Source organism: Chelonoidis abingdonii, chromosome 2, assembly GCF_003597395.2.
Source record: "Chelonoidis abingdonii isolate Lonesome George chromosome 2, CheloAbing_2.0, whole genome shotgun sequence".
Taxonomy (NCBI): Eukaryota; Metazoa; Chordata; order Testudines; family Testudinidae; genus Chelonoidis; species Chelonoidis abingdonii.
This window is the reverse complement of record NC_133770.1, coordinates 57,675,275-57,687,866: the sequence shown is the minus strand read 5'-3', so window position 1 is coordinate 57,687,866 and position 12,592 is coordinate 57,675,275. Positions and strand designations below refer to the sequence as shown.

Here is a 12,592-nt window from a genome sequence, read left to right as displayed (position 1 = left end):
TTAGCGCTACTCCTCTCGTCGGGGTGGAGTACAGAAATCGATTTAAAGAGCCCTTTATATCGATATAAAGGGCATTGTAGTGTGGACGGGTACAGCGTTAAATCGATTTAATGCTCTTTAAATCAATTTTAACGCGTAGTATAGTCCAGGCCTAACACACTGGTTACATCTGCTTATGAATGGGAGGCCCTCAAATTAAGATCAACCTGGCGAATTACATACCTTTGAAACTGAGGTGCCACCAGCATAGCAGAGCTGATGTGGAATAGCAAGAAGCAAATGGAGGATTCTGAATGCTATTAGACCTAAGCTCTGATGATTGCTAAATCCAGCACTATATTGTCATGGGGTTGACGCTTTCACGGAAGGAATGGTTTTACTCACAGTCACCCTTGTACTCTGGGTGATGGAATGTAAGCTAATTGTGTTTTTATATAGCACATCAACTCAGATCTTTATTTCTAAACAAGCAACGTTATGTGTCTGGTCCTACTTCCATGGACACTGGTGAAATATTCCTGTTTACATCACTGGAGCAGGGTTGGGCCCTCTGTTTCTTTACTTCATGAAGTTAAAATTATCTGTAGGAGCAATATCCATTTATTTCATTCCTGAACAGCTGCACCTTTTATTTTTAAAAAATAAGAATCGAAAGGTGGAGCAGATTGCTTCAAAAATAAATGTTTGAAATACATATGCTCTTCCAAGAGAAACAGCTGACTTGAAGTAAGTGGACAGTGCAGTGCTCTCCACAAGATCAGGCTCAGGGTCTATGCTGGTTATGTGATATGTATCTCTTCACCCTTGTTACCTGTAATCCCTCATAACTCAAGCCTGACCCCAGAAGTACAGTACCTTCCCTCTTAACTCGTGTCTATTTAATTTTAAAATTAATTTTAATAAAATGTTTAGAATCTGTGTGTTTGTACATACTTCTAATGTGGTGGGAGCAGAGAAGCGAGCACAATCACCCTTTGTTCTAAAAATGATATTGGCTCTTCATTGCATGTGGCCCGTAGGGTAAAAGTGGGATATATCCAGCAATCTACCTAAAGTTTGGGGCTAGATTCTGTACTGTTTCTGTTGAAATCAGTAAATCTCTCTCTGCCAGCTTACACTAAGAATCAGGTCCTCAGTAATACTGCACTTACTGTTTACATGTTACTCAACTATAGTTAGAAGAAAAATCTTGCCCTTGAAAAATAAGTGGTTGCAGGATCAGGATTTAACATAAATCAAGAGCCAGGTTTTTTTTGCCAACTATTGCCTTAGTGGTCTTTCCTTTTTATAAAAGGCTGTATTCTATTTGTAATGCTCTTATTCTTTTGACTACATTGAGCCCTTCTATAATGGCAATGAGGCTCTCCTTACGCTTTTGGTTAATGTAAAATCCTGACTTCCATCGCTAGACAGACAAGGTGGGTGAGGTAATAGCTTTTATTGGACCAACCTCTGTTGCTGAGGAAGAAAAGCTTTTGAGTTACACAGAGCTCTTCTTCAGGTCTGAGAAAGGTACTAAGAGTGTCACAGCTAAATACAAGATCAAACAGATAGTTTGGCATAAGTAGTTAGCCCATATTCAAAGGGACCATGCAACAGGTAGTGGCCCATTAATGCCACTGTAGTCATAGAACAAAAAGGGGGATTAGTGGGTCACAGATTGTTGTAGTAAACCATAAATTCAGCGTCCTAAATGTTCCCTTAGAATAGGTGCTTACTAATTATGTTAAACTGTTCCATCTTATATTTAGCTGTGACACCTTTAGTACCTTTCCCAGCCCTGAAGAAGAGCTCTGTGTAACTCGAGAGCTTGTCTCTGTCACAAACAGAAGTTGGTCCAATAAAAGGTATTACTTCACCCACCTTGTCTCGCCCAATATCCTGGGACAGACACGGCTACAGCAACGCTGCATTCAGGTCAGGCTGCTTGGCAAAAGTTGCTGTTCTGGTGGTGAAGTGGGGAATCGAGTTTTACCAGTAGACCAAGGATTGCTGTCATCATTAGCAGAAACAAAAATCTCTGTTCTAGCCCCAGACCTTCTAGCTAATGTTATTTCCCTGAGCTGTTCAGTAGAAATACAATTTAAAAAAAGCAAACACAGTATGAATGTAACAGGGTTTCGTTAGCAATTTGTGCAGAGCAGTTAGCAAAATGTTGTTTATTTGATAGATTTCCCTCGGTCTGAAATTTAAGCAAAAATAACTTACTGCTCTTTAAGGAGAAATGCTAATCTCATATGTAGGTTTGAGTAAGTTATAAAGCATGCTAAAAATGAACTATCTTGTATGCAAGTCCAATATGCCACAGAGGAACTTACATATCTGCAGGATTTGCATGCCTATACATAAAGCCAGTGCTGTTTAAGTCCAAGTCAAATGCTCTGTCAAATTTCCCTTAGAAGTATTTGCATGCAAAAGAAGTTTCAGTCGATAGGGTTTTGTAGCTATATGAAGCATACATTACATTTTCAAAATGGGGACTGTGCAAAGTATTGTGTACAAATGAAATTCTTCAGGCATTGGAGTTGTTTACAAAAACAGTTCATGCTCTTTCAGATAAAGGGTATTGCAAAATGTTGTTTGCTAGTGAGATTTGCATATATCAGAGTTAGCTGAAAAACAACAAAGACTGACATGACGTGTGACTAAGTTTAGGTAATCTACTTTTTTGTTTTAATTTGCTAGTAAATTACCTGTATGAGTGTGTTATATATAATCAGCAAGAAGAAGGGAAGGTAGTATATGCAGGCTTGTAAGGTGATAAGGATTTTTTTGTACAGTTTTACAAACTGTAGTGTTTGGTTTGGCATTTCATCAAACTAATTGATCACTGATGAATATTTGACATTATTTTGTGTGTGCGTAGGTGACATCAAACAAGAGCCAGGGATGTACCGTGAGGGACCCACATATCAGCGGCGGGGCTCACTTCAGCTCTGGCAGTTTTTGGTAGCTCTTCTTGATGACCCATCAAACTCTCACTTCATTGCTTGGACTGGCCGAGGCATGGAATTCAAACTGATCGAGCCAGAAGAGGTGGGTGTGGAAGTTTGCTGTTTGAAGGACAATACATCTCAAAATAGATTTATGCATCCTACAAATTAATTGTATTCCTTTTCTGGAGAGATGCATTCCTCTCCTTCTGAAACTTTACTTAGGGAATTTAGGGAGGACAGGTACTGTAGATGCTGGTAGGTTTAGAAGAGGTGCACATTATTTTAAGTGTCTTGATTCAACTAATCATGCACAGGTAATCACTAAAACAAATGGAAGCATAAGTGCCATATTTCAAAATACTCAGCACTGACAGTTGGAGGCCAGATTTTCAGATGAGTTACATGGAAAATAATGGGAGCTACTGGGTGCTTTTTTGTTTCTTTTTGCTTTCAACGCTCTTGAAAATGTGCTCCCCCGCCCCCCTTGTGTCTATGAAATGCAAGGTTATTAACCCCGTCTCTTCGAATTGAAGAATGCTAAGGTAAATTTGATGAGCTCGGGGATTAACATGGGAGGTCCAAAGGCTCTGGCTAGAATTTTCAAAGAAGCTTAAGGGAGATGGAGATCAAGCTTACATTCAATTTCAGTAGGAGTTAGACACCTTTGAAAATCCTCACCCATGTGCCACCAGCTCAGGCTCCAATCCTGCAAACACTTCTACACGTGCATAGTTCCACTGAAATCAGGATTGGTCAAGGATGTGACATTACTCACATGCATAAATATTTGCTGAATGGGGGCTTAAATTGTGTGGAACAGAAGGAACAGAAATAATTAATAGGCTGTTTTTATAAATAAACTTTCCTTTTACATCTTCCCTGCCCACAAAACAGAAAATCTGGTTGTGTGAGTTCAGTAAAATACTTGTACTGATATTTTGATCAGTGCGATCACAAAGTGATGTGATTGCTTTAATACTATGCATGGGGATGAGGTATGTGGAGGTGGATGGGGATTAGAATGAACTTTCTGTTTTAGGACTCACTCCCAACTGCAGCTAAGACGCACACAGTGCAGCTTAGGAGAGGGTGCAAGGTTGTTTTTGCGTGTGCACGTGCACACACACACACACACGCCCTCAACTAGGCCTGCTGTTGCCAGGCATAATTTAAGATGGTTTTCATTTGGCCCTCAATTATATCAGCTTCCCACAGCTCCAGAGGGCGGTTAGAGTATCAAGGATCAGCAGGTTGTAGCTATGTCCTCCATCCTCCAGATATGGCCCCTACGGTAGCAGTACAAAGGGGTTTTCATAGGAGCTTCTATGCTGGCTCTGCTCCATTCAAGTGTCCCTCTACACTGGGGTGATCTTCACACTCAGCTGCCAACAGATTCTAGCTCCAGTTTAGCTGGTCATTGAAAGTGGCTGTGTTGCATCATGGAAATTGGTTCTTTTAAGTGTGTCCGTTGATTTGATGGTGAAAGTTTTCAAGCCCTACAGCACACTACGTGTGTGCATTGGTGTTAAGAAAGTTAGATGATCATTAATTTCTATTTCTTTTGTGGCCTGATCCAAAAGCCACTGAAGTCAATGGAAGGACTCCCTTTGATTTCACTGGATGACATAACAGGCCCATGAAATATATTTTCATCAACTTCCTTTAGAGTTCACAAGCTCCTGCTGCTTATGCCTCATGTGGAGTAACATTCCAACAAGTAATTGTGATTTCACAAACAGTGGATTATGACGTCAGGTGGAGAATGAGTAAGAAAAAGCCTGCTTTCACGGAAATATATCTGGTAATAAAACAAGAGGCATAAAGACAGACACAAAATAAAGATGACTGCAGCAGGCATATCACTCTCCATTGAGTAGCTTTCATAGTTTTCCATGAGTTGTCTGCATTTCATCTAAAAATAAATATACAGGCAGGTTCTAAGGTGTGGTTTGTGCTGCCTATGTTTGATATCTAGCCTTTTTCGCCAAGCTGGTTATCCAACAAGTTCCAGTATCAGAATAGGGTTTTTTAGTTTCTCTGCCTTCTTCACCTATAAGTAGCATGTGCATGGGGAAAGGTGGTTTTCTTTTATCCTGTATCTTCTAATAGCCTCACTACTGTGACTATTACAGCAGCAATCTGTATGACTTCCTGAACTGAAGTGGAAAGGTATTGTGTGATATACAGTGCTCCAGTACAAAAATGATACAGGAAAAGCGAGAAGCTCATTTACAAAGCAGCATGAAGAAGTGTTTTCTTCTTGGCTTTGGGAGGCTCAGTCTACCCTTTAAATGTGTTTATCTTTATTTGTTTTCATTTTTTTAAAATTAAGCTACCATATTGACAAATAAAATGGCCTGTTGTCATGTTATAGTAAAAAGATTGCATGCGTGGTTTAAAAATCATACTGGGACACAGGAAATTCAGATATCATACCAACCTTTTCTCCTCTTTTTATGCCTCCCACCTGCAGTGGTTGTTTTTGTATAAAAAAATAATCTGATGCTAAGGTCTGCTTGTTAAATGCATTTAACAAATCACTGCTAATCCATTTCTATGGCAGGTGGCCCGTCGCTGGGGGATTCAGAAAAATAGACCAGCTATGAACTATGATAAACTTAGCCGTTCGCTTCGCTATTATTATGAGAAGGGAATCATGCAAAAGGTGAGCAGCTAATGCAGCATTAAATTTCACTGGAATGTTGCACATTCATCCGTAAGTCATGCTATAAGAAGGAACACTGGTAATTGCGTTGCTCAAGCAGGTTTTTCACTCTTTTGGACATATGCTGAGGTTTTGTATTTTACATGCTACAGTCTGTGTCTACTGTGTGTGTGTTGGGGGGGAGGGTACACATATAATTATTACATTGTGTTAATGTGTCATTGTGTGTATGTATGTTTTCTGATCATTCACATTGAGCTGATCATGATGCAAGGACAAAAACTAGCATGCAAAAAATAGGTGAAGGGATGCCCGTGGGACCCGAGAGAGGCAAAGTACAGAATCCACTCTGGATAGTGCTTTTCAGATCTAAATTACCTGTCCAGCAAATAGATACTTTAGTAACTGCAAAATAGAAGAATCATCGATAGTTACAATATTATTGGTTCGGTATCACAGTGATAGTGATTTTTAATGGATTCTGAAATGTAATATAAAAACCATACTGACAAACACTTAATATTTAAAATAACTGACATGCAATAGTGTGGTCCCAGTGACAAACCATTCCCATATTCCTGTGGACTTGATTGTATTTGAAGTTGTTAAGTGCATTCAACTCAGAAGTCAATAGGAGTTCCCTGCTTGCAGCAGCTGCTGAATCAGGCTCTTGTGTTCCTTGATGTTACCAGAGATCCTAATTATCTCCTTGCATTACTTGCTTCCTTATCTATTATTCACATTAACTTTGTGAATCCACACAACTAACAAGTTTACACCTGGAATCGACACTGTGCAAGCCAGTGATCTGAGCGTGCTTTTACAACTATAAAGCACAACACTTGTGTTATTGCAGCATTCAGCTTATGAGATCACGCTTTCCAAAGATGGGAAGTTTCAAAGTCAGGAACTGATTCTGTGAAGTACTAAGATCCAGGTGTTTAGGTGCCTAAATATAAGGGTAAGCACTTTGGCCTAGATCCTCAGGTGTGTTTAAGCATCTAACTTCCATTGATTCCAATGGCAGTTTTGTGCCTAAGTAACTGAGGATTTTGCATAGGCATCTTTGAAAATCCCAGTAGGTGACTCTCCATATATTTAGGTGCCTAAATACCTTCAAATATCTGACCATAAGTGCCTCTTGTGAAGTGTCGAGAGCCCTCAGCTTCCAGTTAATTCAATTCAGCGTCTCACAGGAGGTGCTCAGCACCTGCTTCCCTAGAGTGGGCCCATAAGCTGCTGCAGCAGTGTTAAGTCGCCTGCATTGCACATCCTGTCTGTTTTACAGTATCCATTAACTTTCATATTTTACAAGCAAAGATGGATAGGACACTTTACTTAGCCATGTTGTGCAGAAGATAACATAATTGAACAAACGTCACTTATGGAATTTCCAGACTTCTGACCCTTTGAGCTCACTCCATTAATTTGTGCTAGCTTTTAGCGTTTACTTTTCTAGGTGTTTCCGGTTTTTTTCCAGGGGAAGAGAAGAAAAGGCAGTTGGCCCAAACAATTTATAAACTTTCTTTCCCAGCAAAGCTTGTATAGTCCTAGCTTAGACTGTGCACTTTAATGGCTCGGCCAGTGGAGCATATTAGTTTTCTCCTCGTCTGCTATTGGTCCACTTAGTACAGTTTACAAGCCTTTCTGGCAAGTAGCTAGCTAGCCACTTACCTAACTGCACATATGTGCATTGTGCTTTTTAGGTGGTACCTGGGGCAGCCCTCGCTGGAAATGCTAAGGTGAGGGCAGACTGCAAAAGGGAGAGCAGATACTCCCAAGACTGGTGGGTAATACTGAAGGTGAACTCCCCAGCCAGTCACAAACTGTGCTTCTGATCCCCTACAGTGGTTATCAAGAAGCAAGAAAAGAAATCACACAGCCCCCTTATTGTATTCCAGTTCCCTGGCTCCCAATCACCACCTAAGTCCTGTACAGTGAGAAGTTATTTAAAAACTCTGTTTACTGTACAAAATGTTCTTCTGACCTCAAAGGGTCAGCCACATTACCCAGTCAGTATAAGTTTGGATCTTACCCAAAATACCACACTGCCAGCCAATCCTTCAGTGTGTAAAACTAAAGGTTTATTATAAAGAAACTAGAAAAAAAAAGAAGGAGATGTTAAATAGTAAAACAGTCACATACATGCAAAGTCTGTATATCAGGTTCCAACCAGTATTGGTGAGTTTGCTGGCTTGAAAATCCCTCTGGAACACATCCACATAGCTTGGATGGGTCATTCGGTCCTATATTCAGAGCTTCAGTTTGTAGCAAAGTTCCTCCAGAGGTAAGAAGCAGGATTGAAGACAAAATGTAGAGGATGCAACTGCCTTTTATAGTCTTTTGCCATGTGGCCTGTGCTTCCTTTGTTTCAGATACAAGCTGCGGAGCACATGGCTTGAAAGCCTTAGAGTTCTGTCCATACGCATGTCCCCTGCATGCCTTGCTGAGTCATAGGGTATATCCCTTGCCTTCTCTCAGTGGGTCAGTTGTATAGCTGATTGTCCTTAATGGGCCATCAAGCAGGCTAGGCTGTGCTGCTGCCAAACTGTCTGGAGGTGTCACCCAGAAGCATAGCATAAGTTCTGAAATACAGACATACATACATATCTATAACCCAAAATACAACGGTGATACAAAGATATAAATGAGATGATCATATCTGGCAAATTATAACATTTTTCCAGATATCTTACATGGCATCTCTGGCATAACTCCTTGCAATTTTACAATATTGGTATTCATAATATCCTCAAGTGTCCGCCAGATTCCATACAGTGTCACAGGTATGCCTCCACTAGAGTTTTTTGGACAGTACTTAACAATGTTTGTAAAGGATGGATGCTTGTTTGTTCTAAGGTAAAAAGTTTGTTATTTACCCTGGGGTCACCCCAGATAATCAACTAACTTGAGGTAAAATCAGGAAAGATAAGCCCTAAATTGTAGTGGATACTTGCAGACTTAAGACAGTGTTCTGTTTTCCATGCTCAATATGCATCTCTGTTAAATTAAAACCATTTGTTCCAAACCAAGGAAAGATGGATGTAATGAGGATTATGTTTCCATTCACTTTCCAAAACAACATTACATTTTTAAAGGGAAATATATATTTTAAATTCTGAAGGAATTTTTAAATAGTACTCTGTAAACTTGGTAGGGATTGAGATAAGCCCACTTTTCAGGTAAGATGTTAAATCTAGCACATTTTTGCCCATATTTGGTTGCTATGCAGATAGAAGTCAGAGGACCCCCAACGCCTTTTGGAAAAGAGTAAGGGAAAACCCAAGTGTCCTGGGCCAATAGGTTTTCACTCAGTAAACAAATCCAAATGTCTTAGCCTTTGCAGGAACGACTGCTTAATACAAGAAGGCATCCTTGTTTGCATGCAGTACATGCACTACCAACATGTTCTGTGTATATTTGAGATAACTTGAGTATGACTTGATTTATATCGAACTAAATTCAGTTCTGTTCTATCATGGATTATCTATATTTTAGTTGACACAACATGGTGTATAACTTTGTGGTTTTATCATACTACTGTGGTAAAAAGCTGTTTACTTTCCCCAGAAGAAACAACATTGTTGGCCATTGTTTAAGTACAGAAAGCGATCACAAATGATAGGCTTTACAAATAGAATCTTTTAATTCATTCCCCACCTCCACCTCCAAAGGAAATCAGGGTTGTGCTGTGCCCTAAAGCCCAAAGTGTTTTATGTAGTCTCCTTTTGCACAACTCCCACTAGCCGCAATGGGACCGGGATTTCACTTCTAATGTTGGTGCCCGAGAACTCCCATGGCACATTATTTCATTGTCTAGTGAAAGCAGATTCCTCAGAAATCTGTAACTACAACTTGTTAAAAGTGCTAAAACTTACACTATTCTTTTTTCTTTTCTTCTCCTTTTTAACCTTGTGTTAAGGTTGCTGGAGAGAGATATGTCTACAAGTTTGTTTGTGATCCCGAAGCGCTTTTCTCCATGGCCTTTCCAGACAACCAGCGCCCCTTGCTGAAGACAGACATGGAGCGGCACATCAACGAGGAGGATACCGTGCCATTGTCCCACTTTGACGAGAGCATGGTCTACATGCAGGAGGGCGGCTGCTGTAACACCCATCCCTATAACGAAGGCTATGTGTATTAATAGCAGTGACAGAAAAGGGGGCATCCTCCCCTGTGCTTCTCCTCTATCACAAGATCCAGAGGAGAGCAGAATCCACTTCAGTTTGTTTTTTAAATAGTACACTAAAGGGGGCTTTTCCTGTTGCATTACTCCTATGTTCTGCCATGGACAGCGCACTTTATTTGAAAGGAGAGGGTTGGAATCAAAACATTTATTCTGTGCAACAGGAGGAAAAGGGTGGGTTTACTTTTTACTTAAGTTTGGGAAGGGAACATACAGGTTTTAAGTACAATGAAGCTATATCGTCTGTTTTGTTTCATATCGGCATAAGATATTGTACATTTTCTCTGGGTATCCATAGTACAGTTAATTCTTATTGTGTAAATTAACTGTTTGGATATAATTATCAGAGTACCATGTCTTGGGCATTTGTCTCCGGTCATTCCTAATTGTCTTTCTGCAGTTATAAAGAGGATCAAAGCATAGTTTGCAGGATTTAATGTAGAAGCTGGACATGACAGACTGTCCACCTTTCATGTACATATTTGAACATCTTTTTGTCATTCTGTTTGCATTTTATATTTTTGTTTTCTCTGCCTTACAGAAGATGCCCATTTACTTGGATGTTAGGCAGAGCACGCACCATTACTGGTGTCCACGGAGCACAATTCCTGACTTCAAACTGCAAGTTGCAAACTTGTAGCATAGCATGTTGATCTAGTGCCACCTTGCTATGCAAATACACTCCATCCTATTGTTTTTGACCTTTCAAAGTCCAGTTGAGAGTAGTAATTACATATGGTAGGCTTTTCTCATTATCATGTCAGCCTTAAATGCAGGATCATGATCAGGGGAAAAACATTTTCTTTCCTTCCATTTCCTTTGCAACATAAATAAGTTATTTAATCAATAGGAATTAACTGTACTAAGTCACATATCTAATTATGCTGTTTAGACACAGCTAGCTCTCCTTGAGAAAAATATCCAATACACTAAATAGGTACTTTAGTAATTTTTAGACACGGTACCCATTAATATGCATTTAAACCTTTTACTGCTGTGTTATGTTGATAACATATATAAATACTAGATAACGCTAATGCTTCTGCTGCTGTCTTTTTCTGTAATATTCTCTTTGATGCTGAATTTACTATGACCATTTATAAGCAATGCTGTAACTACAGATAGCATTTCAGGACAAAATAGATGACTTGAACCATTTATTGCTTAGAAAATAGCTTATGCCATAGCTGTGCTATAAGCAGCTTTTATGCGCATCGACAAATGAATAGTAAGCTTCAGCTTGCTAAGGAAAGCTCTGCGGAACCTTTTGTAACTTCCGGTGGAACGGAGACTTATGCGAACTGTCAAAGAACACAATGAAGTCGCTGTATGACGTTGTAGTGCTGGCACTGATGTTATCTACCAACTTGTTTTGGACACGAAATGTAAATGTGATCAGAGATGTGTGGAAGACAATTTAAAGTTTTGAGGTTTGTTTTTTGTTTTGTTTTAAATCATTTTATTTTTGAGAGGGGGTAATCTTGAAAAAGCAAGCCACATTATTCTTCATGTAAAACAAAAAGAAAAAAAACACTTTTTAAATATTTATGAGCACCTTTTCTGAAATGTAACATTTCCGAGTTTCAAGAGGGTAAAAAAATGGGATTTGAAGAGCCCAGTGAAATTTAAAAAGCTATTACTTCACAGGAGTGCCTCACTTTCCAGTTCTGTAACAAATCTAGGGGAGAAAGCAAAGATGAACTTATAAACATAAAACAACAATAATTGTAATTGTAATAGATGTGATTTCAAAGACACCTCTTGGTGGTGGCTTAATTTTCCACTCAATGTCAATCAAGAAACCAGTAAGCTATAAAGGATTTTGTATGCAATTCATTCAAAATTAAAAATCAGTGACCGCTAGAGATCAAAGGTGCAGAAGAACTCTCTGGGCATGCATCTCATTCACCTGAATCCCATAGGGCAACATATTTTATGGGTGTATATATGCCTTAATATGCCATCTTGTTCTGTCAATAATTTATAGGTCTCAATGACACTTAAAATTTCAGTGATCAACCCAAAATCAAAGCAAGACCACTGAAGCTTTAGCAGTTTCACCAAGAAGGGGAAAAGTCAGAACTTTGAACATTGTGGCTTCCATTGAAACAAGATTAGAAGGAAACACGTTTTGATTAAAAGTCCTTTGATCCGTTTTGATTCCATTAATGTCATTTGTGGAGCACTTCCTGTCTGGAGCAGGGCATTGGTGGGAGGGGGGTGGGTCTCAAAAAAAAAAGAGAGAACATTGCATCAAATGTGTAATATTTAAAGAGAATATATATGTCTGTGTGTGTATGTGTGTGTGTATATATATATACACACACACAGTGTATGGTAGTGACTCACTGAACAAAACAAGCAAGCAGCCCAACATTACATGATCTCCCAGCAAAAGAAGAAAGACTTTCATTGAACTGATTAACCCTTTTGAAATTGTACCTAAAAGGCTTGTTTAAAGTTCTGGTTTTATTCCATTTTTTTTGTTTTGTTTTCAGGTAGATTAATAAATCTGGCAGCTGATTTCTGCAAGATTCTTGTGTATTTTAATTGGAGAGGAGCTTGTTGCAATGTACTATAATGTTCTCCTTTAGGAAGAAAGGAACTGACAGGTCTGTTTCAGTGGTTAACATTACTTCTCACCAAATGTTAAAGCAAAAAAAGGCGATCAGGCAGTGTGTATGTGATTATATCATAAAATTTAACCAATATTTCTGATGCCAAAGCAAATATATTTGTCAGAGGGGTGGGGAAATGCCTGACTGCCCTGGGGTCAAGTCCATCCTTAAAAAACAGTTGCAGCTA

At 39.2% G+C, this 12,592-nt stretch overlaps 1 protein-coding gene across 5 annotated transcripts in view; it reads left to right on the top strand.

Moving 5' to 3' along the window:
• ETV1 (ETS variant transcription factor 1) overlaps positions 1-12,300 on the top strand; it is a 75,952-nt gene extending 63,652 nt beyond the window's left edge. For all 5 annotated transcript variants that reach the window (XM_032784094.2, XM_032784090.2, XM_032784092.2 and 2 more), the window contains 3 exons: positions 2,867-3,036; positions 5,500-5,601; positions 9,524-12,300. In XM_032784094.2, the coding sequence (XP_032639985.1) occupies positions 2,867-3,036; positions 5,500-5,601; positions 9,524-9,745 (494 nt within the window). In that variant the 3' untranslated portion in view covers positions 9,746-12,300. The remainder of the gene's footprint in view (positions 1-2,866; positions 3,037-5,499; positions 5,602-9,523) is intronic.
• Positions 12,301-12,592: the final 292 nt, after the last annotated feature.